This window comes from Quercus robur, chromosome 1 (assembly GCF_932294415.1).
Source record: "Quercus robur chromosome 1, dhQueRobu3.1, whole genome shotgun sequence".
Taxonomy (NCBI): Eukaryota; Viridiplantae; Streptophyta; class Magnoliopsida; order Fagales; family Fagaceae; genus Quercus; species Quercus robur.
The window spans coordinates 21425439-21450095 of record NC_065534.1 but is presented as its reverse complement, the minus strand read 5'-3'; the positions used below and the strand labels follow the sequence as shown (position 1 = coordinate 21450095).

The 24657-nt window shown below is 35.3% G+C and overlaps 2 protein-coding genes across 2 annotated transcripts; both read right to left on the bottom strand.

Annotated features, from left to right (window-relative positions):
• Window positions 1-563: 563 nt before the first annotated feature.
• Window positions 564-2992, bottom strand: LOC126725307 (F-box/WD-40 repeat-containing protein At5g21040). Its single transcript, XM_050429916.1, has 2 exons — window positions 2848-2992; window positions 564-2707 (listed from the first exon to the last, which is right to left on the bottom strand). Exon 2 carries the CDS (start codon window positions 2509-2511, stop codon window positions 802-804), a length of 1710 nt encoding a protein of 569 aa, XP_050285873.1. The 5' UTR covers window positions 2512-2707; window positions 2848-2992; the 3' UTR covers window positions 564-801.
• A 5070-nt stretch (window positions 2993-8062) lies between these two features.
• On the bottom strand, window positions 8063-19917 carry LOC126725306 (protein ALTERED PHOSPHATE STARVATION RESPONSE 1). Its single transcript, XM_050429901.1, has 6 exons — window positions 19718-19917; window positions 17092-18241; window positions 16677-16751; window positions 12429-12628; window positions 10941-11164; window positions 8063-9118 (listed from the first exon to the last, which is right to left on the bottom strand). Exons 2-6 carry the CDS (start codon window positions 18191-18193, stop codon window positions 8425-8427), a joined length of 2295 nt encoding a protein of 764 aa, XP_050285858.1. The 5' UTR covers window positions 18194-18241; window positions 19718-19917; the 3' UTR covers window positions 8063-8424.
• Window positions 19918-24657: the final 4740 nt, after the last annotated feature.

Genomic DNA, 24657 nt, shown 5'->3' with positions numbered 1-24657 from the left:
AATAACGAGTAAAAACTCATCCTAGTCTATTACAACTATCTAACATTTATTCATCCCTAACAAGTCCAACAATTCATTCCCACCCTGATCTATGTAACCAACTCTTAATAGCCAGAAAACAACCTTACAGTGACATATATATAGATGCACATGATAGTTGCGCATGCACACAAAGAGACCACCCACATTCTGTTCAACAAATTTTGCAAAAATTCCACGACCGTCAAACAAAATGGCTTTGGACAAATTTGGAGACTCTGTCACACACATTAACACAAATATGCATACTCTGAGAAGATTTGATGAACTTTCGATCAAAATGAAAACCTTGGGCCACACACACGCATGCACAACATACTTTTAAAAGGTTCAGTGACCATCTCAAAGAATGAAAACCTTAGACCAAATATTGGATGTACACACACAGAGAGGTGTGCACATAAATACGCTCCAAACTAAACCACCATATTCACATACTTTCACCACATTTGACAAAGAAAACCAACTTTGTGCCAGAGAAGAATGGAAACTATAATTTGAGATGCTTACAGCAAGGAACCAACTGAACATAACAAAGTATGTAACAACTAATATTAAATGAACATCAAATTTATAATTCAAATATAGCACGATAAAACCACAATTAGTCAGCTTACCTACCTTCTTTTTTTTTTTTTTTTTTTGGCCATAAGTCAGCTTGCCTGCTTAGAAAATAAATTTTACACCATCCTTACGCTAAAATGCCCACAAAGTGTGAAAGAATGATGGAACCGAAAATCAACCAGTACTTGTTATCTGCTGCTACGCCTTCAGCTTGCTGCTCACCCCACGCTTATTGTGCCAAGCACTACCCCTATCACCATTAACTGTGTTCTTCTTAGCTGCAACTGAACATTGATCAGTCCGACCACCTTTACTGTTCATCTCTATTTGGAGCTTACGCCGCCTCATCCTATTATCTAACCGTATTCGTCTTAAATCACGAGTCCTCTTCTCAATTTCCAATGCTTGTGTGAAATTAAAGATCCTAACAGCACCTTCCTCCCCTGCACACACTATCCGATCAGCACCAATGTCAACTGAGAACAGGTTGCTCCCATATCCATGTAACATCCTCTGTGGAGGCTCCACACCATTTTTGTCCACATGCTTGGTCCTTGAAATGCTCTTGCCTTTGCAAGTTCCTAGTAGCTTTCTTACATCTATTAGTGACAGCTTTCCATCACTAGAAGCTGAAACAAGCCATGGAAACTCAAATGCAAGGGAATGCACAGGACCCGAGTGTGGAATCCATGTAGAAACTTGAGAAACAGTAGCTCCAGTGCAATGTCTTGCAATCTCGAACATGTGTATCGCACCATCTTCTCCTCCCGTGAAAAGATAATTTCCAGTATGGCTTCTCGCCAGGGAGTAAGTATTACCAACATGAGCACCATAAATAATGGTGATCAAAGTCCCACTACTGGAATCCCAAATATATACATCTGAACCTGATGTGGTAGCAACTGTAGTATCATGAGGAACAAGTCCCCAAACCCAATCGCTATGCCTCAAAACCGTTAAGCACTTCATTGAAAAACGATCCCATACACGAACAGTCATATCCCAAGAACCACTATACATCCTTGTAAGATCCAAAGCAAGAGAAGTTATCGGTCCCTCATGTTCCCATACTCGGAACTCTGTACTCTGGCTTTGACAACCCCTAAGGTCAAACAAGTGTTGCAGCCCCTCCACTGCCCTCCAACCATGGATAAATCCGTCGGTACCACCAGCAACCAAAAGCTTTGTATCTGCTGCAACTGCTCGGATAGTACAACCAAGTGGTCGTGAGGATGCAATCGACAACCCTTCTTCCATGTTCCACATTCTAACAACTGAGTCATATCCTGAAGTGAAAATAAGCTTTGCAGAAGCCAAAAGGAAAACAGTACGAACTGCTTCAGCATGACCATACATAACATCCATACTATAACGTCCCATAAACGTGTTACTCCTAAACTCCCTCTCCACATAAAGTTCCTTCCATGACTTCTCATCAGAAAACCCCGAATCCAAAGGTGTTGGAGATATTGGAAGTCCCCACCTCTCACAATAGAATTCCTTCCACACATGGTGCTCGGAGGCAAGCCTATGAAGACTTTCTGAGACACACGAAACAATACCAAGCTCTTTCGGATCAAGGCAGTTAAGGATTTCAGATATTAATGCCGGAGGAAGGTCAGTGATTGACCGACGAAAATTGGGCAAAACATCATCATCAGACAATGGCTGTTTTGACTTGTTAGAGCTTACAATTGCCTTCTTAGACTGAAATTTCGACACGGGTTTTGGTTTCACAATCCTCTCGTTTTCGGGTTTGGAATCAAATGTGAGATTTGACAATGCAGTTTCTTTGCCTTTGAGTTTGGAATTGAATTGATTAGGTTCAATGTGTTCTACACAAGAATTTTCTACACAAGATACCAACTTTTTAGAATCCTCAGTACCCTTTTGGCATACAAATTCCATAAAATAAAACTCTGAACCCAAAGACTTGAATTCACGGGTCGAAAACTCAATCCCCAAATTGCAAAAAAACAAACCTTATTTCGACTCAAACCCAGATTTTTTTTTTTTTTAACCAAAATTCTTAATCTAATAACAAAAATGAAGGACAACCCAATTGATAAAACTAGCTGCACTACACAAAAATGATAAGAACAACCTGATATAGTCAACAGAAAAAATAAATTGAGAATTAGTATGATCAAACTAAGACCCAGAAAATTTTGATTAGAGCTAAAAAGTAAACTAGAAAAATGAAATTGAAATATAGGTGAGAAAGATCTGAGTCTACAAAAATACCTCAGAGATTATAACACTAGCCTTGGAATTTGGAAGGTACAGAGAGAGAGAGAGTTTGTTATACTTTGCGTTAGGGAATTTGTTTTTTTTTTTGGTTTGTACAATATTGTGAGAGAAAATTGGTTGGGGAGGAAAAGAGAGTCTTTGGGTCAAAGAGGTGATTTTTAAATGTTTCTATCACCGTTTAAATGCCAATGGATCAACGGTGGAGATAAGGACTAAGAATCAACGTCATAGATTGGTTGGACTAAAATAAAATATTTTCCATAATAAAAAATATATTATTATATTTACCTACAAAAGAAAATGACAATTAAAAAAATATAAAAATAAAAATAAAAATAGGTGTACTTGGTTGGATATAGGGCCTTGAACAATGCTGGCACATTTGGGCCAGCTCGATAAGAAGCAAAGATGTATGTCCACCATCTGTGGCTTATAAAAATGCGTAACCCTTTTTTTATGGTGGAAATTTTTCCCTTTTTTTTAATTAAAAAAAAAAAAAAGGGCATATAAGATTTCTGTAAAATGATGTAGACATTTCTAAGAATATATGTATCATACACATGTACATTTGACAAGCAAGAACACTGCTATACTTGTGTAAGATGTTTTTGTAAAGTGGGGGGTTGTGCTAGTAGTGTTGGACTGCTTCCTGCTGCACTAGTCCCAAGTTTTCCAGATAAGGGAGTTGAGACTAGTCCAACTGTAACTCAATTTGATCCGGCTTGTGCTCAAACTAAGCTTGGTTTGCCAGGAATGTGCTTGCGGCAGGCAGATCTGTTTCAGACAAATTGTGGCAGACAAACATAATAATAAAAAATAAAATATCTGGCTACTTAGTAAGAAATGACCAAATAATCCCCAAACACAATCACAGTAATAATAATTACTTTTACAGAAAGAAAAGAATAGAACAAAAGGGAGCAAATAGTAATATGTATGGGTTAATCAGAAGATGAAGAAATCGACTAAAATCTGGTCCACAGGAGCAAAACCAGAGAGGAAAAAACATTCCTTCTCAACACAATTAATCTCTTCGGAAAAATCCTACCGTGGAGATTAATTGCCCTGAGAGAAACGGACCTGAATGGTTGATGCACAAAGGCCCCATTTGGTTTTAACAGAGAGCAGGATTTCGTAAAGGAGAGAGTGAATCAATCTACTGGTGCTTGTCTGCTGTTCTAATTCTCACTTTATTTTGTTTCTGGTTGTTTTCCTTCTTTCCCTTCCACTTGTTTCTTTTTTATTTTCTGGTCTTTCTTTTTGAATCCCTATTTCTTATTTATGATTTTCATTCTTATCCTGTTTTTTGTTCATGGCAAGGTTCTCTTTTTATAGTGTCTGCTGTGACCGGATTTTACTGTTTTAGCCCTTAACCTCCTTTGTCTGGTCTGGGTGTACTAACCGACCACCACTAGTTCGTCTGTCTGCCACCCCCTCATCACCAGACAAAGAGGGGTATTTTGTTTGTTTGTCTGCCGTAGCACCCTTTCTTGCTACGATATGGGTTCTGTCTCTCTCCCTATTCCTCATGGCATGCACCTAGTGGTTCCAACTCAGCTTGTTTCTTTTAAGTAGTAAGTCATTCCAGCAGGACACTTCCCTGAAAGAACCTGAGCTGGAACTTCAAAAATAGATTTTTCCCCTCTCCCCACCACCAAACCATGCCCTCTAAATCTCTGACCCACGACCTTACCATGTCTTGTATTGGCTGGGTACAGGCTGGTGGTGCATGGGTCTTGCGCATGCCTTCCTTCCATATGTGTCCAAAATCTGTCTGCTGCTCATTCGTCTGCCGTGGTTTGAAGGCTTGCCTGCATAGCCTACCGTCCGTTTTCTTTGACCTTTTATAAGGGTTGCTTTTCGATTTTCCACTCCTCTTAGGAGCTGGGCCTTATTTGATAATGGGCCTTATATTTCTTTGGCCCACTTCTTGATTGCCCTCATTTTCTGCCATATTATTATGTTATTCCTGTTGTAATAACTCAATCCTGCTGGGTCTCTTTGGCCAGTCGTTTACTCTTTCCCCTAGTGGCTTGGTATGACCATTGGTTTTTCTACTTATGGGCTTCTGTGTCCCTTTTGTCTTTTTCTTGGGCATCCTTGGCCCACTTGCTTTCTTTGGGCTTTCTTGACCCTTTTACTAACTCTGCATTCCCATAGGCTTTTACTAATTTCATTGGGTTTCCCTGACCCAATTACCTTATTCTCATCCTTAGGGTTCATGGGCTTGCCATTAACCCCTTACTTTTTTTATTTGCATTACTTTGGGCCTGCGGCAGCCCTTTCTCACTCTTCTACATCATATACTGCCCATGGGTATGCTATTTCTCTCTTTCCAGACTTCTTTAAGCCCACTTGCTTCTTCAAGGCCCATTTGTTTATTTCATAGGCCTGTGATCCATTATTCCTGCCGCTTAAGCCTAATGGTTTTGTCATCTACTTGCCAATTCTTTGCTGCCCTTGTTGTTGGGTTTTTCTTCTTTCTACTTGAATTCTCACAAATGACCCTCAACAGTTTTTATGATATTATTTTCTTTGTATTCTAAAATTGCTTTTTTCTATTTCTCAAATTAAATTTATGAGTATTAGCAAGTATCGCTTTTGTTCCTGTGAGTATGCTTTTGTGTATAGAAATGGTAATAGAGAGGCTAGGTTGGTTGATGACCTCAAAGGCCTTGTTGAGATGTTAATAAGCACTACATAAACTATAGAGAAATTTTATGTCCACAATATTTTTACAACACTTTTACAACAAATCATAAGTAACAAGTTGTTAAGAATTGTTATTAGTGGACAAAAAAGTAATTTCGGTGATAGGTTTAAATTAGAACTGACAACAACTTACCACTTATGATTTGTTGTGAAAATGTTGTGGACGCACTTCTCTAAACTATAAGCAGTTCAATCCCATTTAGTTCTTGTAGGGGCCTTTTCTGTGTATGGTGTATTGGGCTTGGGCTGCCTCCTGCAGTAATGGGTTGGGCTGCCTCCTGCAGTAATGGGTTGGGCTGCCTCCTACGGTGATGGGCCCGAATATTTCTGAGTAAGGGGGTTAGGGCCAGTCCAATTGTAACTCAACTTGGGCCGGTATGTGCACAAACTTATGCCTTGTCTGCTAGGAGTAAACTTACGACAAGCGGAACTGTTGCAAACGAGTTACGACAGGCAGATATGATAATAATAATAAAAACAAAATATTCTTGTCTATTTAAACAAATGGCTATATAATCCCTACTTATAAAATATGATTATAGTCTTGATAATGTCAATCCCAGAGAAAGTGAAGAAAATAATACGAGCTAAACAAATGGGCATAAATCAAGTTTTAAGCTTAGTCTGCCGGAACAAAACCAAAGAGGGGAGAACGCCTCTTCTCAATGAAAATAATCCCCCAGGAAAGAGATCTTGTCGTGGGGATTAATGGCTTTGAGAAAGTCGGACCTGAATGGTTATTGCCCAAAAGGAAAGAGTCCTTGTTTACGTTTTTGGAAAGAAAACAAGATTTGAAGAGGGAGAGAGGGAAACTGATCTATTGGTGCATGCCCATTGAACTAACTCTCATTCTTCCTTAGTTTCCTTTCTTTTCTTCTCTGTTTTATTTCTTATCTTTTTTCTTTTCTTCTTACTCTGTTTTTCTTTTCACTCCGTAAAAATGCTCTGTTTTTCCATCCCCTTTACAGGGCACAGCAAAAGCCTTTTTATAGTGCTTGCCGCGACCAAGGTTTTACCATTTTGCCCCTTAACTGCCTCTGTTTGGTCTGGGCGTACTTGCCGACCACCAGAGGTGTGTGCCACTCATTCTTGCCAGATAGAGGCAGGTTTCAGTTCTCCCCCTACCGTAGCACTTATTTCCTCCCACGGTATAAATGCTTTCTCTCTCCACTCTCAAGGCATGCACCCAACGGTTCCTCCTCAAACTTGCCTCTTTTGGGTGGTCTGTCATCCCAACAGGACATACTTCCCAAAAGGGCTTGGGTAGGAGCTGCATATAGATCTTTTCCCCTCTCCCCACCACCAAACCATACCCCCTTTACCTCTTACCTCTGGCCCATGGCCCCATCATGTCCTATATTGGCTGGGTACAGGCTGGTGATGCCTGAGCCTTGCGTGTGCTTCCCTTTCAGATATGTCCAAGAGTCTGCCTGCTGCTCATGCGTCTGCCGTGATTTGGAGACTCTCTGTCTGCATTTCCTAACCCTTCATGTGGGCTTCTCTTTGGTTTCCCGCTCCATTCAGGAGCTAGACTTCGTATGATGATGGGCCTTACATTTCTTTGGCCCACTTTTGATTTTCTTTATTGCCTGCTACGTTGAACTATTATTCCTGCCATAATAATTTAATCCTGCTGGACCTCTTTTTGGGCCAGCCGTTCATCCCTTTTCTCAGTGGCTTGTTATGGGCACTGTTTTGCTTTTACTCATGGGCTTCTATGTCTCTTTGGGCTTTCCTTTGGGCATCCACGGCCCGATTGCTTTCTTTGGGTTTCCTTGGCCCGTTTGCTAATTCCACACTTCCATGGGCTTTTTACTAACTTCATTGGGCTTTCCCGGCCCAATAACCTTATTCTTATCTTTGGAGTTCATGAGCCTGCCATAAACCCCTTACTCTCTTAGTTTGCATTGCCTTGGGCCTGCGGTGGCCCTTTCTCACTTTTCTACCTTATACACTGCCGGTGGGATGCTATTTCTTTCTTTCTTGGCTTCTTTGAGCCCGCTTGCCTCTTCAAGACCCATTTATTTATTTGTTGGGCCTGTGATCCATTATTCTTGCCGTTTGGGCCTAATGAGTTTTTTGCTATTTATCTTGTCAATTCTTTGTAGCCCTCATTCTTGGGCTTTTCTGTCTGCTTGAGCTTCCACAAATGGTTCTCAACAGTTCTCAACATCCAAATTTACTCCTAGTGCAAATTGGAACTTTAATCTGCCTCCCTAATAATTTATGCTGCAAAACCATGATCTTAACCATTGACAGTTGCATCTTTAAACCTACTTGCAAATAAAAGAGGTCTCCCCAGCAATACGTAAGAAAAAAATTATCAGAACCCAATGCTTGCTCAGCAGTTGAGAGTATAAACCTGAATATTTTGGCAGCAATAGATATAGACCAGCAAGCAAGCATTGTGACTAACCACTAAAAATTGGAGCAATTGCATAACAAAAAGATAAACCTTCAAGCAAAAGCAATAAAATTAAATAGGGTAGGTACCAACTGAATACAACTATGCATTATCTAATTATTAGATAGAATGGGGGCTGGCACTTTACCAGTGTTCCTATGTTCACAATAGAACAACTATACAAGTTCTGTTACATTGAGAAAAAGAAAAAGAAACCTCTCTTTGTGGCTACCAGCCCTTGTAATTACATCTTTCACCTACAATTACCATCTCTTTTATAACATCTCCAAATTAGGATTTCTTAACCAGTTCCTTTATTTTCTGTTGAGACCAATTCCCCTTTTTATTCGTTTCACCATATACAATGCCTTTTCCAATTGAATTCACATCTGAAATTCTTCAAGTTTTCTATAGACATCTTAAAACACCATTTATTGGAGCTTGAGAGAGTGACGTCATTCCTCCCTCTTCTGTGACTTAGATAAAAGACCATAATTAGTCTTAGCAGCTTTGATAGCCTCTTCAAGTTCGACATACATTTTTACAGAAGACTCTGCAAAGTTATTCAAATGCCGCAGAAATTCCACCAAGCTTGATTGAAAACCATCAAAACCTGAAATCCAGTCCTCTGAAGCTTCATCTTTCAGCGGCTTTGCTGAATCACTCTCATTATCAGCCTTCCACGATGGCAAAAATCGATGATTCACATCCTTCCCCTGGTTCTTTTCTTGACGTGGTACAAAGCGGGCAGTTTCAGCTGCTAAATTCTTTATAGATTCTACAAGTTCCTTGGCTTCAGACAAATTTTTAAGCTTGTCCAACCAGAAAATACAGGTTGTATATATTGGAGGGCCATACTTGCTCAAGGGTGGGGGTGGTTGCTTCTTTTTTCTTTTCGAATGTTTTTGTGTAATTGAGACACATTTGTAAAGCCATCCATTTATAGCCTCAAGATAGGACTTCTGAGCACCAATCCACTTTGTAAAACTTGATGATAGAAAACTGAGTTCATTTTCAAGATGGAAAGTAATCTGGCGATGTGATTCTGAGTGTATGGAGATTTTAGTGTTGCCATTGTTCAATGCTATTGAAATAATGCGAAACTGGCGCTTGTGGCACTCAAACATCACTTCCCACATCCTACTTAACCTGCAGTTATTTTGCAAAGATTGATAATGAAACTCAAAAGTGAAGCACTTTAAATAATTAAAATAAAAAAGACATGTAAATAAACCAGAGAAATATAAAAAGCTCAATCCATGGAGACTTAAGTGTGTATTGAATAACTGAAAATAGCTCTTTCATGATTATACTGTTCTGTAATTTGCTAGCAGGCTAAAGAGCAAATATATATGTATAGAAATATGATCCCAGAAAGAAACTAATGTATACATATGATGGTTAGGAGTTGATATTGGTCTTAACAATGCCCAAATGTGTCACCTTTATGATATGGGCTGTACATGTTTAATTATCACTTCAAATTTTATAATCATGTTGTAAGTCAATCATTTCTATTTTGATTCAACCCATATATCCTCTATGACCTTCCTAGGGAAAAGCAATGGTAAGCAATGATATAAAGTAGCAGTAAACAACAACAGAAAGCAAGAGTAGCCAACAAGTTCCAGTTCAAATGATACCTCCTTTCCTTGAAACAACAAGGTGGACGCTGCGGTTGTGGGTTCAAAACCCATAGGGTGTGTGTGAAACTTATCAATTTAAAATTTTAAAAGATTAAAGAGAGAGAGAGAGAGAGAGAATAAAGTTGTGAGGCATTTTTTTCTTTTCTTTTTTTGGGGGGGGGGGGGGGGGGGAAAGCTATAACAGTATAAAAGAATGTGTGTGTATAGTAAAAAGCTATCGCTACCCCACTTTAATCCTTTGAAATAGGTAAACATGGCACAAAGTTATTGGGCTTTCAAAATATAAAGCCCCATAAATCAATAAGAAGAGAAGTTAGGCATCAATCATAGGGAAAAAATAGGAAATGCCAAGTCTCAATGGAGGTAATATGTTGGTATTTGGTAACTGGTTCATGACCTACTTCCATGAATCATATCAGTAGGCCAAAAGCCTTGAATGCAATGAAATCAACTCACCAAAATACTTATATGAGCTCTGATAGACACCAAGCTAACAAACAGGATAGGACTGTTCCATTATTTTTTAACCTCGAAATGCCCAAAAACATGGTTTTATGTTCGGCCAAAAGTCCAACTTTGATAAGCTCTTGTGTTTTATTAGATCAAAATCACTGGCACAGAGTTGACAAAATAATTCCTTTAGATGGGCCTTCTAACTAAGGTCAAAGGTCCAACTGAGGTCATATTTATTTTCCTTTTTTTTTTTTGGATAAGTAACAAAAATATCTGAGGTCATATTGATTTTCATCTGCTGAAATGAAATGTAGTTGAATTACAATAAGTATTTTAACTCAAATGGCACTTCCTCTCCTTGAAAAAAGCAAGGTGGAGGATGAGGTTTGAGTTCCAAACTCACTAGGTGTATGTGTGTGTAATTAATAATAAAAGATGAGTATTTTCATTAACCTGGAAAGAGCAAAAAGGGTAAAAGGGAGGCCCAAAATGATGTGAATTAGTATATGGAAAATGATGACTGTTAGAGGGTAATTGCAGACATGGTACTAACTAAGGCTAAGTGCAGTAAAAATTCAAATAAAGGCATGCACTAGATTGAAAGGGCCCATTGGTTTGGCTCATTCTTTCTACTTGCGGCTTCACGATCTAGCAACACAATGCAATGGCCAACCCCAGTTATTTTGGATTGAGGCTTAGTTCAATGAGTTGAATCATGAAATATAATTGAATTAATGGACATAAAAAAATATTAAATGTTTTTTAGCCGCAACTGTGCCAGATAGCTAATGACTATTGGAATCCATAACAATATATGGTTCCTAATGGAATTTTTGTTTAAACAAAGTAATGATGAGAGAAAAGGCACATACCCTTCAATCAACTCCTCAAGTTGTGGCTGGAGCTCTGTGTCCCTTAAATCCTCAATCCTCTTTGATATAGATTCAATTCTGTGGATTGCAACTCTGATTCTTGAATGTAGATCCTTGACAACTGCACGAGTTTTATCAATTTTTTGGTAACTTTCCCCATTTGATTCCAGTTGTCTTAAAATTTTACACTTCAAGTCGTAATCCTTTCTGACAATTCCGCTGGCCTAAAATTACGAGAATTTTATGTAAGTCATTAAAAAATGGTTATCAGGGACTACCCATATATTGAAACATTTCAAAAGACATAGCAGCTCAACATATAGCACCTATCACCTCAAATTCATTAATCACAGATATTACAAGATATACTAGACAACGATTTATGTATGACTTTCAGATCTGATGAGCTGATACATCCTGTAGAACAAGTTCTACACTTTCTCATGCATTTCCACACTTTCGGATATTTCACAATACTTATTGGATAAAAATCCACAAGATTTACAAGGCCCTAGCGATATTCTGTATATCTTTTGTCTTGTGTATATTAGGTTGCTTTGATCAACATTATCAAGTATAATACTTGTTTATCGGCAGGTACATGGTTGACAACAAATATCAAATTAGGTAAAGATATACAGAGAAGGAAGACTAGGTGATAAAGAAAAAAGAGAAGAACTTACCTATTTTGTCTTTGCAGTTCAAATTTATACAAAATATTGACCTTTGGTCATTAATCTAGCTTCTGCTGAACATTGTCCTATCCCAGTTGGACCAAAAGTTGCTTTCAACACAAAATCTGCTTTATAAAAAGTATTTTCCTCCAAAGGTCCACTACATCATTTAAATGGCATATTGTTTGACTTAAAAAATAAGTGTATTAACCAGAGCAAATTGAGTTACTGCAATGCACTTCACCATTACCACTGTAATACCATTTTCTCATCATATTTACAAAAAACTACTTCCGAATCGACTAAATCATGTCATAGTCATGGTTTCTTTTTTCAGTTGTTCAAATTATGGTGACATTTATGCTTGTCTGATAATTCAGATTATCCAAAATAGCAGGGAAAGTGAAGTCATGCCCTATACCAAACATTGCAGTGGTAAAAGCAAAACTACATCTCCATGTTGAGCAAGTTATTTCAGCTAACTTCACTTTTTATGATCAAGACGGTGAATGCTAAGCTCATAGAGAAATTTAATTTAACAGATAATAAATATGAAGAGGATAATATTAAAAGAAACACAAAAATTAACTTCTTGAACACCCAAAAAATGATACCATAAAGATTAAACAACTGATTCAAAAAATAAAAATATTACAGGCATTGGAGATTAATCATTCTTCAGCTCATATGAGAAAAAAGGACAAAATTAGCAAATAAATCACATACAGAGTGAAAATATCAATCACAGTAATAATAATGATGAACGAAGATGATAATTATTATATCACTTTAACTGCTGTGAGATCAACAGTACCTTGACTTCATCATATAGCTTCCTCTCCCATGCATATAGCCTATCCAAGGTTGAGGCATGACTGCCCGAGATCATGCAGAAATTAATGGGCTCATCTAAATCGTCTTTTGAGTTCGCTCCCAATGGATTTCTGGATGAAGAGGAACGGGATGATGTTGTCCTATGCCAAGTCAAATACTTTATAGAATCTTGAGCAGGGCCTAAAAAAACATTTAAAAAAAAATGATTAGCTGAATAATTGAGGTATATAGATCAAGACTTACCTTAATTGAAGAGATAAAATAATATAATACCTTAATATATGTGGTTTATAAAGAAGAAGATTCTACTTCATTCACAGAAAATTTGAACCATGCCTGACAGAGGCGTTTGAATTAAACTCTAGCTATATAGAGCTCTGAACCCTTTTATAGCTACAATATATGTTTCAATGATATATAAAATCTAAATATATTACAACCCTTACTTTTAAAACTAATAAAAAAAAATACAATCTAAACATAAAAGAGTATAAGAAAATCTTGGGATATTTTTTTATTGGTAAGTTACACATGCATAGGTTTTGAAGCTACAACCACACCCTTTACCTTGCTCTTACAAGAAGAAGAGGAGTCATTTGAGTTAGAGCTCAGTGGCAGAAAATATAAAGAAATATACCATTTAAAAGATAAAATAGGACACATAAACTATAGGCAAATAAATTCAGCTTAGTTACTTTTGTAACTTGTCATATTCTTGTGACATATACAACTAAGGATAACATTAAGGATTGTGGATGACAAATCCCTATTTTATCTATTTATATTGACTGGAAAGCATCCTATGTTCATCACCTTATAGCATATTGGAGACAGTGGTCCACATAACTGTGAAAATCAACATCAAAAGACAAATTACCTAGGCGGTCTCTTAAAACCTGTAGGTCTCAGAGTGGCAAAAGGGGGCAGAAATAGGGTCCCCAATGGTATGTTGACATGCTAATTTTCAAATATAGTTGTAGTATTAGATTATGCTAATTTTTTTTTTTTTTTTTGATAGTTAAGAAAATATTATTAACAAAAAAACTACTTCATACAAGAAGAATGAAGCAGCTAAAAAAATATGTACAGAAAAAGAAAAAACAACACAAAGGGAATTAGGCTAATGTTATCATGTTGATAAAATTTAATGAGTTAAGTAAATTTTCTGTGGGTGATGATAATCAAATCCGCTTCTGCCATGACTGGTGGTGTGGGGATTCTAGTTTGAAGGATGTTTTTCCAAAATTATATCAAATTGCAGTTGATAAGGATGTGTCAATTTCGTCATTTTTGTGTGGCACACATAATTGGAATCCCAAATTTTGGGGAGGATAGGATCTGCTGGAAACCAGATAAGAAAAAGGGCTTTAAGGTCAATGATTATTACCGACTATTTGGTGGCACTAGTGATCAATCTTTCCCTTGGAAGAGCATATGGAAGCCAAAAGGACCCTCCTAGAGTGGCTTTCTTTGTATAAATTGCAGCCTTGGGGAAAATTCTGATGATTGACAGTTATAAGGAGGAGGGTATGGATTACAGATTGGTGTTATATGTGCAAATGTAATGGTGAATCAGTTTTTTTTTTTTTTGAGAAACGTAATGATGAATCAGTTGATCACCTATATCTGCATTTCCCTATTGCTTCATATTTGTGGTCCATGGTATTGTGTTTGTTTGGAGTGTATTGGGTGATTTCTAAATCTGTTGTTGAGTTACTACCTTGCTGGCAATGTCAGTTTCATCGTCATCGGAAATTTGGAGGAAAAGAAATAGCAGGAGCTTTGAAGATACAGAGAGAACTACGCCTGATCTCAAGTTATTCCTTTTTACTTTATTGGACTGGTTATTTTCAGTTGTTTATTTGCTAGATTTATGTAATGTTTGTAATTAATTGTTTGTCCCCGTATACTTGCTGTATACTTGGGTGATTCTTATTTGATATCAATGAAATGTTATTACTTAACAAAAAAATTTGGGATCAAAGCTTGTTATTGTTGTTGTTGTTGAGACATAGTTGGAATCCTCAACGTAATTGGTATCCTCATGATTAAGATTTGGAAGCCGGGGATATTTACTTTGATCTTTTGTATTCCAACTTCTCTTCAAGGTTAGAGAAAGATCGATTATCTTAGACACCCTCAAAAGCAGGGAGCTTTGATGTTTGCTATTATTATGAAGCCTTGAGGGCTCCCATAGGAGTTTCATTCCCATGAAGGAGAATTTGGATTGTCTAAGTGATGTGGGAGCACAACCAAAATTATTTTCAAATTTTCTTTATCTTGTAGGAGATTGGATTATTGTAGACTTTTATTAATAAATTCAGATGGGGATTACATTTGAGTTTAGATAGGGATTGGTTTCGTGATTAGTTTCAGCTTTCAGATGGATTATTTTCTATTCCTAAAAGCTCTATAAAAGGATTCTAGATGGTTGTATTTTGAGACGATTGATTAATGAAATTTCAAATTATAGATTTTCCAAATTGTTGGGTGCTGATTCCTGACACCTTAGGTGTTGATGCCTAAATTTTCTTGCTTGCTGTTGATTTCAGGTAACCTATAAATGCTGATTCTTAGGGTTATCTTTTTAATTTTCTTGTTCTTTTATTTTCCTCTTGATTGTCCTGCATCACTAAGTCTCCAGAAACTACGCATGGACAGCAGTGATGAGTAGAATCTTGACAATAGACAATCTTCAAGAACAGAAATTAATGATTATTGATTGGTGTTGCAAGTGAAAGAAAAGCGGGGACTCAGATGACCATCTTTTACTTTATTGAATGGTGGCATGAGATATTTGGGCAAACATATATTTGGAATTGCTTGAGTTATGCCAAAGACTGTAGCTCAGATGCTACACTGTTGGAAAGGGAGATTTCATCATCACAGACATTCTAAAGCTTCAATTATCCAAACCACTTCATCAAACAAAGAATATCAAGATTATTGTATGAGTGAAGAGGATGTGAGTCATAAGATAAGAGCAAAGTAGATGAAGTAAGGAAGTGCATTAGGAGAATAATACCTCTTAAGTTAAAGGGAAAATTTTATAAGACTAAATGTTGGGATTTGAAATGAGAAAATGAGTAAGGTTCAATACGTTCATAAAATAAATGTAGCTAAAATGATAGTGTTAAAATGAGTAAGTAGAAATACAAGGAAATATAGGATTTGAAATGAGGAAATTCACTTAAAATAGTGATGACCCCCATTGATGAAAAGATGAGAGAGAGTCACTTGAAATGGCTTTATCATGTCCAAAGGAGAGAGATTAATACATCAATGAGAAAAAGTGAGTTGATTCAAGTTATAAAAAAAATAAAAATAAAAAAAAGGTAGAAGAAGACCAAAATAATATTAATAAAAGAAGTAAAAAAAACAAAAAAAGATATGTCAATTAAGGAAATAACAAAGAATACGACTTCAAATAGAATAGAACAACGGAAAAGAATACACGTGTCCAACCCCTTACTAGTTTGTTGAGGGTCCATAGCCGACCCCAAATTTTTGGGACTAAGGCTTGGTTATTGTTGATGTTGGATATTGACATTGCAGATTATTTATTCTCCAAATTATATTTTAATTCAACATAGCATATTATGTGTAAAAGAGTCTCCCTAGAAAGAAAACAAAGTCTACTAATTCATTTGAGAATACTTTCCAGAAAATTATTGTTCTTGATTTTCTTATTATTTTATCAAAAACCTTTCTTCATTTAGTCTTCATCTATATATTTTCCACCTAATTTGCAAGAATTGGAATATGCGACAAGATCAAGAAGAAGCCTGGAAGGACTTGTTCTTGTAGTTAATACTACAATATATGAATATTTCCCAGATTGAAGGGAACTTTAAATGTTTTTGCATGATCCTGAGTTTGTCAAACTGGTTATGGACAACTTACAAATTGAAGTAGCATGAGGTTCTACAGGTTGCAAATTATAGGATGCAATTACAGGACAGGCATCATTTGAATTTATTGGTAGACTAACACAATTATATTATGGAATCTTTAAGATAGAAATTCCAGAATGTCCAATACAATCATAAATGAGTCTATGTAGAATAACAGGCCAGAACATTTTTGAAACCAAGAACTCATCCCATGCTGGACATCCTGGATTTTAGTGCCCAAGTTTGTTCAATCCCCAAAATGATTTTTTGTACCTCTATCACTCTATGACATAAAAGAGTGAAGTAATCTGAAAGAAAAAAGACAAGTAGCCTACCTTCTTGAACTTGGCTTGGGTCCTCTCCACAAGAGAAACAGGCCTTCATGAATGTAGATACCATTGACTCACCTCCTACAATAGAGGATTCTCTTGTTAAGACTTTTACCAATAGACATCAGGATAAGAAATCTCAAATAACTTCCTATAGTCTTTTGGTAATAAGCATAAAATAGAAAATTTCTCTTGGCCCTTTAGAAAACATCAAAAATTCCTTTAAGCATTGGCAATGAGCCCCACTCATGCAGGACATATCTGCTGCATTACAGATTGGGTGCATAAATGATAACTGCATAAAAAAGCAGAGTATTGTCCTGCAGCCTTGATAGTGTATACAACTTTCTAACCAAATCATAGTAGCCAATATTCATGAGAGATCAAATGACAAGGGAAAAAAACAATAGAGAGATCTTACTTTCTTTCCCTGGTAATATTGGACGGAAATGAAACTTATTTGCTTCAAGCATCCTTGGAACTTCTTTGCCAGACTCAGATGCTTTTATAAAGAGAAATTCAACATCTTTTATGCTTGAATAGAAGTCCTTAGCCACAATACTATCTTCTTTCTGTGGTGTTTTATTTGTGTCAGTATGAAGCACAACAACCTTAGATGTGGTTCTCACTGGTGACAAAGAAGGGGAGTTGTCTTTCTCCCCATTCAAGAACTCAGTATCTGAATCTTCATTTCCAGCAGAAGGCGTACTAGGTGAAGCATTATCAGCAACATGATTTTGTGCCCTATTAAGATTTTCAAACCTTCGGACCAGCGTTTCCGTGGGAGGGTCATCATCAAATTCATCATCTGAATCCTGAGATTCTTCCCTCCCATTAAAAGATGCCGTTTCCTCCTCATCTTCCATCTCAGGAACTCCCTCCTCTTCTCTACGCTGTCTTATATCATCAGCATTCTCCAACCCCTGGTTCATCCCCTTCTCATCTTGAAAAGAGAACTCATTATCATCTGAATGAAAGAGACCAAAATAATCCCATGCTGGAGTTTCTTGGGGGAGGGAAGAACCTTCAAACGAGGATGTTTCAGGTCTTTCAGTGGAATGAGGTGTGGTATTCTGCAGGGTGGTCGATGAGGTTACTGTTCCTATAACAGGTAAAGAAGGTTTTTCTTCAACCTTTTTGGACAAAGTACCCCTGAATCTCACATGATTTGCCTGAAATTGACTATGGTTTGGAGGAGATGGAGATGGAGAAAAGGTTTCAGTTGCATCTACACGTTGGGAGGCAGATGGAGAAGAGAAAGAGAACTGGGAAAGGGACTTCTCAGTTAAAGCAAGTGGTTCTGGTGTTGCATTGGTAGAAGTATACAAAGAAGATTCTATAGGAGCTTCAGGCTCAACAAATTTTCTAAGAGCAGTTCCTGTAGTTTTAAGGGATTGAATATATGTAAGATGAGCAGCTGCTAGTGCACACCTGCCATCAAGTGCTTGCCTAACAAACTTCTTCCTTTCACGACATAGCTGCAGAGCCTTATCTTCCTCTATTTTAGAGCTTGATACCCCCATTACTATTAGAGATCACTCTTACCACGTAACCCAGAAATAGGCTTCTCCCTGAAAATTTATTTGATACCAAGAATATTAAAGAAACATCAAAAGTCACTCCTCTTGGGGCCAAAACTTACTTATAAACAGAGAAAAAAAAAAAAAAAAAAGCGCTGTGTAGCAATAGATCAATCTCCAACTTCTCTAAAACTCAACATTGTTTAAAACATTTTATATCACATGAAGTAGACTTAAAATTATAGAATAACCATGTTTCTATCAACTCCACATCTTCCCTTTATGGCAACAAAAGGTGAAAGATTATACAAAATTTCAAATCATAGTTTCCTCCATATTTTTCTACCAATCAATAGCCCAAGATCACACACATTCTTTGATAAAAGACAGGTACAAGATGGAAAATTACTGCAAGAAAAGTAAAAGGCACAAATGAGACTCATGCTTCAAGAAACCACTTCTAAATATAAAATTGGGGGAAGCATATGAACAGCCAAAAGTTACAAGTCTTACATCAAATTTGTTATTATAAATAAACAAATGTCACCAGATGAAACCGAAATGCATCGAATAGATCTGCTGAAGAAATGCATAACAATATATTGGCACCATAACCACAACAAACAACAAAAAGAAGAAAAGCAGTCAAACTTTAAACTAATCAATTAAGAGTGAGTGAAAAAGACTTGATTTTGTAAGCACTGTCCTTTCCCTATTTTCTTTCCAGAAACAAAACATAGGATGAATGTAAATGCCATAAGAGATCATAATTCGGACCAGGTTCTAGTTCTCAACTTCAAACAAGAAAATCAATCCAAGTCCCCTTAAACCGCTCGAGTAAATGATAGGAATAGAATAATAAAAAGGGAATGTTCAGAATAGATAGCTTTAGTTTCATGCTAAAACATTATAGAAACCAACAAAATAGAGTAAAGGGAACCAACTCAAAAGTCACTAATCTCAAAAACTCAGCCTATAAAGAAGAAAACCCGAATAAAGGAAAGTGATGGAAGAATGGGAATCTTTATCTCTATGAAGAATAGAATATTCATAATTTAGTCCTAAAAAGCATAACTTTATAACTGTACCAAGATAAAGTTACTAAAAACACAAAATTTCCAGAAAATTCATGAACTGCTACTCTTTTTAGCTTGAAACCGATTCCCAAGTCAATACCCATAATCTAGAAAACTCTATTTATGTTTGTGTTTAACAAAACAAACAAAAAGAAAAAGGCAAACCCACCAGAGGTTTATAACTAATAACACTATAAAGAAAAAACCCAGTCCACTAAAAACCAGAATTGCATGAAAACAGATCAAAATTCACATAAAGCAATACCAAAAATCAGAGCTTGAACATGCACAATAAAGCAAAGAAGTTTGTATTAATTGAACAGAAAGCATACAACAACCAAGATAAGATTAGAAACCAAAGCAATTCAATTCAATCAAAACCAACCAAAACCCAATACAAAAAACAGCATGTAGAAGCAAAAGATAAGAGAAATTGTGGGACTTGATGTACCTGAGGAGTTGAATTGAAGTCAATCAAAATCGGTATAGTACTGTAAGAACTTGGATTTCAGAGAAAACCCATAGGGAGAGATGTGTCTATGAGTTTGATAGATAGAGAGAGAGAAAGAGAGGTGGACAGAATTTGCGAATCTATAGATGGACCCATGGGCTGTGGCTGTTTCCATGCAAAAAAGGCACATAGATGGAAAGAAAGAAAAGACTTGAATATGATCACATCGTTGTATGTAGGACATGTATTGTGGACTATGCTTTGTGGAACCCACTTCCCAACCCAACTTTGCTAAAGTTTCCAGTTTTACTTTTTCTTACTCAGAAAGTAGTGGTGCGTGAGTCTTACTCGCTTTTCTTTTAGAGGGGTAAAAAGTAAAAAACAATAAATTAATGACATTAAATTTTTGGAATAAATTATAATTACTGCATAATTAAAAATAAGTTTATTGGTATCTAATAGATTTTTGTTAACTTGTGTCCTAAAGAGTGCAAGTTAAACTGTATTTAATATTTTATTGATTGATATTTTTATATGTTTTTCAAAAATTAAAGTCAAGTTATAAACCAATTTTTTTTTGGGAGAAAGCTGATAACTTTATTAATAAACTTAGTCATTATCAACTAGAAGTTTAGCATTAAGGTGGACTGGAACATCTTTAATCCATACTGAAAAACTTATAATATGAACAACATATCTAAAAGGGTTATGAGTTACAGAATTATATTGTCTACTAAAAGGTTTCGGAGAGAAATTTTGCTTCACAGATTAAATGTAAAATTGAGGTAAAGCAATCATCTTCCCTCTTTAATATCTGGTGATGTATAAACTAATGAATTATTAATAAGTTTGATTTTGGACTCAACAAACAAATACGTGTGGACACCTATTAACAAGATCATATAACAATAAATTGTGAAAAAGTTATAAAAAAATTATTGTACCAACTCTATTAAATATATATAAGAAAACAAAAGTAGTTGTCTGGACTAGTAAATCTAGTAGACTATTCTAGTAAAATACTAATGCTAGGTACATTTTTAACCGTGCATATGGAGCTGGATCTGGAAGTCTTTGGATCTGGGGAATTGATAAGAATGACTTGTTTAAGGAATGAAGGTCATTAACGGCTTGTTGGTAGTGATAGATAAAATATAAAAAAAGGATTAGAATCTTTTCTTATCTTTTTAATCAACTTTTTGTTTGGCGGTGAGGAAAGAAGTATTGGGATTAAACAAACACAAGGCTGTAATAAAGCTGAGTTGGATCACAACTTTTAGGAGAAGCCTTTAGCTTTCTCTCTAAAGCATTCTTTTTCATTATAGATTAGTTTAAACTTTAAACTTTAAACTTTAGAGTAGTAATTAGTGGACAGAATCAAATTGGAATATTGTCAAACAAGGTCAATAAAAAGGAGTTTTTACTTCTCTTTTCTTTTTCTTTTTTTTCTTTTTTTAGGATAAAATACTATTTTGATCCTTAAACTTTATTAAAAGTCTGTTTTTTATTCCTAAACTTTAAAAAATTATTTTTTCATCCCTAAACTTTGTAAAGAGTTTTTTGAATAGTATAGAGACAAAATTAAGGATGAAAAAAGAACTTTTTCAATAGTTTATGGATGAAAAACAATCTTTTAGTAAATTTTAAGGACATAAATAAAACATTTTCAATAGTTTAGAGACAAAATATGAATTTTTCAATAGTTTAGAGACCAAAAATGAACTTCTTAAAATTTAGGAATGAAAAACAAACTTTTAGTAAAATTTAGGGACCAAAATAGTATTTTACCCTTTTTTTTATCTTTTTTAATCGGGTTCAAGTTTTCAGTTTAATTTTTACAATGTTATACTACTCTAGAATTATTTATTAAATGAGTATTATAATAAATTAATCTTTGAATTAAATTGTATACTCTCCTTGTTTGTAAAATAACAAAATGATTGGATGATAAAAATCATCTCATCATAAAATATTTTAAGGCTCCACTATTTTATTGTAAAATACTTTTTAGACAACATTTGCAATATTTTCTTATGCTTGTTTCATTGTAAAACATTATTCAAACCCAAAAACATTTTATGTTGACTAAAAATCACAACTGTAAAATGTTTTACCAAAATTTTATTCGTAAATCATTTTTTAAAACTCAAACACCCCTCCCTTCTCCTTTTCTTGTATGCATGGATGCCAGTGGTGGCTAGTACTAATGGCCATCAGCCTAACATTAGGCCTTTGTGGTTGTCAACTAGAGCAAATATCATAAGTGCCGCGAGTTTCACGATGGAAGATTATTAGAATAATAGAAATTAAATAATGAAATTTCTATAAATTTCTAAAAAAATCTTGATAGTAGGATTTTAATTGGAGTGCTACTTTTTGGATCATTAGGAGTAAACGCCATATGTTGAAATTCTCTATTAAAAAAAAAAAAAAACTTAAAAACTATGAGGGAGTTTGGATACGCGTTTTGTTTGCTGCGTTTTAGTTGCTGCGTTTTGCCTTTTTTTTTTTTTTGGAGCACGCGTTTTACCCCTACGCAGTTACTGTTCATATACTGTACATGAACAGTAACAGCAACTTTTGACCAGTTTTGCGTGAACAGTGCATCCGTGCACTGTTCATGGACCCACAAATTTCATTTTTTATCAACTTTTTCATTAAATATGGGTCCCACAGCACTATTTACATATTTAAAAATTATTTTGTTACAGTGTTTTCAGTTTTCAGTTTTCAATTTCAGCAAAATAAGTTCTATCCAAACAGACCCTATATGTAAAACATGAGTTTAGAAATCAAATAGCAAATAAATTCTTATTAATATGAAATTAGTGTATGTTAAGAATAAAGAAAATGTATAACTTTTTTTTCTTTTCACCAAAAAAAAAAAAAAAATCTCAATTGATGAAACCTAACTGAAAGTAAAAAATTCCAACACCACCTCCCTCTCACCTTCTCCATGTCACTACCACCATCTCCTTCCATCTACTTCCTTAAGTCACCACCCCTCTCATATCGTGCACATTGAAATCAACACTTCTCCTTTCCCTTTCACCACACCACCACTACAACTATAACTGTCTAACGATTTTTTTTGTGAGCTTTGGTTAGTTTTAACTTTTACCATAAATTGCCAAGGACTTTGTACCTGAATTAGCACATTCTCATGCACAAATTGCTTGAGGGTTTAGAGGAGAAAGTGTTCGAACTATGGAATTAATAGTATATTGTAATTATCTCTTTACCAAAAAAAAAAAAAAACCAAAACAACTTTAACATAAATTCAAACTCAAAAAAATATCTTGTTTCCAAATAACAAAAGAACAAGTCCCTTACTCTAAAAACTTCTTCTTCTATGCCTTGAAATAAACAAACCTAACCCCACCACTTTTGCACCCATGATGAGTGTTTAAAAAGTTTCTAATACTAAAGCCATAATCCAATGTTAAATTTCAATTGAAACCTTTTTTCTTTTCTTTTTTTGAGAAGAATTTCAATTGAAACATTGAAGCAAAGCTAACGACCATCTTTTCATTAGTCAGCAAATAGAACAACCCAGATTAAACATACAAAAAGTTCTCTATTTTCATTTGTGTCCATCAATACCATCATTAGAGAATAGCCTATTACCAATAAGTTATAATTAGGTGTGCAGTAAGTAGTGTGAGCAACCGCAAAATTTGTCTTTCCACAATTTGCTGGGCTGGCATTCTTTTTTCCCACTTTGAATTGACCCTTTTGTTCCTTTTAACATAATTCTTCATGACAAGTCAATTTGCAATAATATTAAGTTTGATTAAATATACCTACCTACTCGATGTTTCATGAAACAGGTTTGATGATTGAGGACAAGAAGATATAGAATTTAGATAAACTACTCCAATCTTAGTCCCAATAAGGTGAAGAAAAAAACAGTAAAGGAGGGGGGGAAACAACAGGATGCTAGTAAAAGTGTGTGTGCATGATTCTTTTCCATAAAGTAGTTCATATATTTTTTTTTTTGGAAAGGTAAAGTAGTTCTTATTGTTACCAAAAGCATTGCTTCATCTCATACCCCTCCTCTTAAAACTTACTAATTAACTTTTCTTATATAATTAACAGCAATAATTTTTTTTAAATGTTCAATTTCATTTTTTACTCTTCTACTTTAATTTCACACTTGATGCTCCTCAATCAATACACATTCTAAATAGTTTTAGATCATGTTGAGAAAATAAAGACAGAATAATCTGTGTATTTCTGTGAGTCCATAACTGTATAATAAAGAGCCTTTATATACGGGCAATAGGTGTGCACAGCTAGTAAAGTACAATACAAGAAAAATAAACTAACCTGATTGACCACCCAAATTTTCAATTAAACTTTTGTTCCACTCTTGATTCATTACAAATTATTATTTCTTATTTTTTAGACACTCAGATGCTAATGCTCTTATACATGTAAAATCTAAGCCCACATAACTTACTTTAGGGAATTAGATGCTAAAGCTTTATTTATTTTTTATTTTTAAGAAGAATCTCCTAAAGTAAGTTAGTTTCTATTAAAGCCCACATCTAATTCCCTTATAATCTATAAGCTACTATGCTTATGCATTTATGATACTAAAAAAATGTCAAGATCTTACATATTCTCAATATTATATGATGATTCTCCATGTTTTCTTTATTAGATCACTCAGGAAAATTAAACACTATAAACCCAGTTTTCTATGGTCTTCTTCAAATGGAAAAGAGCACACGTGCCTCTCGCGTGATTCTTCCATTCCTCCAACATATTTTTGTTATTTGCCCTTTTCCTTTAGTTTTTGGAATAAGGAAGAACCTTGGTTGGCTGTCTGTAACCAAAAAAAAAAAAAAAAAAAAAAGAGGGAAAAAGAAAAACTTGGACAGCAAAACATATTTTACTTATTAGTCAATTTTTATTTCTTCTTTCGTTCAAAATTT

What these genes read in the sequence shown, in the direction of transcription:
- LOC126725307 (XM_050429916.1), bottom strand. Translation starts at nt 2,511, where the DNA reads ATGGAATTTGTATGCCAAAAGGGTACTGAGGATTCTAAAAAGTTGGTA.
- LOC126725306 (XM_050429901.1), bottom strand. Translation starts at nt 18,193, where the DNA reads ATGGGGGTATCAAGCTCTAAAATAGAGGAAGATAAGGCTCTGCAGCTA. An exon ending in CCCAAGCCAAGTTCAAGAAG is followed by an intron (nt 12,629 to 16,676) that starts GTAGGCTACTTG and finishes ATGTTTTTTTAG; the next exon opens with GCCCTGCTCAAGATTCTATA. An exon ending in AGCTATATGATGAAGTCAAG is followed by an intron (nt 11,165 to 12,428) that starts GTACTGTTGATC and finishes TCGTAATTTTAG; the next exon opens with GCCAGCGGAATTGTCAGAAA.